Source organism: Sinocyclocheilus grahami, unplaced genomic scaffold, assembly GCF_001515645.1.
Source record: "Sinocyclocheilus grahami isolate Dianchi unplaced genomic scaffold, SAMN03320097.WGS_v1.1 scaffold605.1, whole genome shotgun sequence".
Taxonomy (NCBI): domain Eukaryota; kingdom Metazoa; phylum Chordata; class Actinopteri; order Cypriniformes; family Cyprinidae; genus Sinocyclocheilus; species Sinocyclocheilus grahami.
Window position 1 is genome coordinate 295224 of NW_015505784.1, and position 3977 is coordinate 299200.

Below are 3977 nucleotides of genomic sequence, written 5' to 3' on the forward strand. Positions count from 1 at the left end.
TCCTTAACCATCTTCAAGAAACGACTAAAAACACATCTGTTCCACCTTTATTTGACCCTCTAACTCGAACACTTTCTATTCTATTTTAATTCTACTTTATCTATATCTATCTTATTTTATTTTATTTAATAAAAAACAAAAACAAAAAAAAACAAACACTAGCTTTCTATTTTTTCTATTCTATCTACTTGTTTTTCTTTGTGTATAATATATATATATATATTCACCTTGCTACGTGTACTGCGTTAGGCTAACCGAGACTTGTCATTTGCACTTATATATTGTTGCTCTTTTGTTAGTTTTGACTGCTTTTATTGTCCTCATTTGTAAGTCGCTTTGGATAAAAGCGTCTGCTAAATGAGTACATAAATCAATAAATAAATCAATATTTATACAGGTCCTATTTCTTGCCTTAAGCCTTCTTTTGTTCCGCAGTTGTTTTCCTCTTTTGTTTTTTATCCGCCATCTCTATTTTTCTGTCACTCGGCTCGCTAATGTCCGTCCTGTGCACTAAACGCTCTCTCCTCCACATCATGAGTAGACACGCCCCTTACTGCTGATTGGCTACAAGTTTGTTTTGCTATTCGGCCCGAATCAGTTTTCTAAAGCATTTTTGAAAAATCGCTTACCCCACCTTTAAGGCTCGTTAGCATTCGGCCTGCTTTAAATCAGACACAGAGATGCAGTGCGGTAAGATCGCATTTATTTGAATTAATTAATTATATAATCTATTTGAATTAGCGAGAGAGAGAGAGAGAGAGAGAGAGAGGGCTGAAAGTTGCATGTGTGAAGCTGTGTCTGCGCATCTCTCTCTTCAAGCAATGAGCCTTAGTTACTTCAAAAACAGCGATTTTACCCCCTCATTGAAGAGAAATATAACGTTGCGAGTCAGTAGCCTGTCAAATCTATTTCACTAATAAAAGTTTCCGTGCTGTGTTGTCGTGTGCAATAATGTGTGTGTGCGTGTCTATGAAAGCAGCGTAGCCTACTGCATATAGTTTTAGTTTAGTTATAAACGCGAGCCCGAACCCGAAGCTATTCATTAAACATTAACCCGAACCCAACCCGAAACCCGGAAGTCTTTCGGGACCCGTCGGGCTCGGGTCGGGTAGCAGACCTCTAGTGTGTGTGTGTTTCTCAGAACAGATTTGGAGAAATCTCATCAATGAATCCTCTGCAGTGAATGGGTGCCGCCAGACTGAGAGACTGAGCAGCTGATACAAGCAGCACAATAATCTACATGACTCCATCATATAACGTCTTGTTAAGTGGAAAGCTGTGTGTTTGTAATAAAAAAAAAATCATCAAGATTTTATTAACTTCAAACTGTTGCTTCTGGCAAAATTATGAGTACTCTATCAATGATACTGCATTCTCCAGTGAAATAAGTAATCTTGTTTGAATCAGGAGAGAAGTACGCACAAATCAAGAAACATTTACAAGCGAAAACAGTTCTAAACAAATATGTTTGTGGATTTTGATGTGAGAGGACAACAAGGGATGTACTTTTTCTCTGGAGGAAGTGTTATTATGGATTATGGACTGGTATTATGACCAGAAGTGATGGTTTAATAAAACGCCAGAATGCTGGATTTGTTTCTTACAAACATGTAGCTTTTCAGTTCATAGTGGATTTCCAGAGTCATGTGGATTACTTGAGGATTATTGTGATGCTTTTATCAGCTGTTTGGTCTCTCATTCTGACAGCATTCATTCACTGCAGAGAATCCACTGGTGAGCAAGTGATGCAATGCTAAATTTCTCCAAATCTGTTCTGATGAAGAAACAAACTCATCTACATATTGGATGGCCTGAAGAGGAGTACATTTTCAGCAAATTTTCATTTTTGGGTGGACCACTCCTTTAAATTGACTGTCACGTCTGAAACCTACCTCCCACAGTGCACCACTACAGCCACCAGGTCGTACAATCGATCAGGGTTGGTAGCATCGCCAGAGGTGTTAAAGAGCCTCAGCTCCAGAGGGAAGACTACACGATAAGAGAGCTTGGTGTAGCGATGAAGCTGGTCCATATACTTAAAGCGCTTTAGGTGCAGGGCCAGGATCATGGGTAATTTCTTCACCCGCATCCTGTAAGGAAGAGAGACAGGATCAATTTTAACTTGAAATTCCATCTCTATTCTCAGACTGCACTTTATTGGCCAACTTCCTGAGCAACTGTAATTGATTAAATGATTAAAATTTCTCTCTCGCAAAGAACCAACACACTAATGCATTGAGTACAACACCAAGATGCATTCAGGAAGGAAGGAAATACTACATAGAAAGGGGCGGTGCATATGCAGCAGCCTTACATTAGTTGAAGTGAATATCACAGCAAATGAGCCACTGGAACAAGAGTATTTTCAGCCATGCCAGTCTGTTGGAATTACATACCTTTTCTGAGCCTCCTGTTTACTTCTGCATTGCTCACAGTAGTACTTGCATTCACTACATAAGGTCTCTGTGTTGCTGAATCCCCTGTCAGTGCAGAGACAACACGTTATCTTTCCACATTAATAAACATTAACCAAAGAATTTGCACCAATGGGACATTTTTTGCAGTTATGTTTGTGGCTTTACCTAAGACAGTGTGTGATGGAGGTATTCTGCTCCACATCCACTGAAAGGTCTAGGAAGTCTTCATCTTTACTGCTCACCTGGGACGAAAGAGGACATGATTACCCGTCATACATTCTAAGACTACATATTATGCAAGACTATATATTATCAAAATCAGCTAACTGGTGGCTTGTCTGAACGACTGGTCGGTTTTAAGGAATCCCTGGAGAAATATGCCGATGTTTTTCATAATACATAGTGTTTCCAAAAACAGCCAGACCCTGTCCCAAATGCAACCTTAAGCCCTTGTTGTCCTCCTCTGTGTCTACTCTACTCTCCAATGATGTAATATCACATAGCTTGTAGAGTAGCAGCATGCAGTGGAAAATGCATCAACTCAGCAAATCAGTATATCAGGGGTGTGTGATGGCAGGAAAGAGAGCACCCATGAGCACCCTTCAGAATCATCAAATGAAAATCATGGACATTTCCATTTCTGAGTTTGGGTTGCTTATAACATGCATTTGGAAACACAACATGTGCCAACCTCAGACTTGCTATGAGGAGCACTTATAAACCAGCTGTTGTCAACACAAGAGACGCTTGAAGGGCTCTCTACGGTTATCCGCCAAATAAAAGCTTGATGGTTTAACGTTTAAAAAAGGAGAAATGAACACAGCCATAAATATTAGTATTGTATTTTTACAGTTCTTATAGATATCTATAATATTACAATATTATATAACAATATAAATGTAAATCTATCATTACATTATATTATCTTACTTTAACCCTTTAACTGTCACTCACATTTTTGAACATAGACATGAAAGTGCACGATCCAAACTTAAATTTTTATCATTCATGAACGAAAACATTTTGTAACATGATATTGATGTACCATTTTCATAGTAATGCAATGTTTGATTTTAAAATGGGTTTCAAAGGATGAATTGTGAGATTTAAAGTTTTCAATTGATATATCATTTCTGATGATTTCTTAAGTGTAATAGAGAAAAAGGCAACAAAGAAGACTTTTTTTGACAAAGATCAGAACTCCTGATATGATGTAGATTTTTGAGGTGCACTCTTGTCATAAATTAATCTATAAATTTTTCCTACATCATTTTTAACAAAAACATTGGTAAAATATCTATTTAGGAGTCTTAGACCTTTCCAACGATATATAGTTTGTCATGATTAGATTAGGATTTAATTGTAATATAGCGAAGTAAACTTTACAGAGGGGACGGGTGACAGTTAAAGGGTTAAAAGTTGTCAAATATTACAATACTAATATTTCATTCATTAATATTGTATTTAGTAGTATTAATAATCATCATCATCATCATTTTAGTGTATATATATATATATATATATATATATATATATATATATATATATATATATATTTTT

General features: G+C 36.8%; 1 protein-coding gene across 1 annotated transcript in view; it reads right to left on the minus strand.

The window, feature by feature from the left end:
- usp12b (ubiquitin specific peptidase 12b) overlaps positions 1-3977 on the minus strand; it is a 15526-nt gene that overhangs the window by 7152 nt on the left and 4397 nt on the right. Inside the window, exons 5-7 of the mRNA XM_016240955.1 lie at positions 2583-2659; positions 2397-2480; positions 1893-2090 (exon numbers count right to left, since the gene is read on the minus strand). Of these exons, the coding sequence (XP_016096441.1) occupies positions 1893-2090; positions 2397-2480; positions 2583-2659 (359 nt within the window). The remainder of the gene's footprint in view (positions 1-1892; positions 2091-2396; positions 2481-2582; positions 2660-3977) is intronic.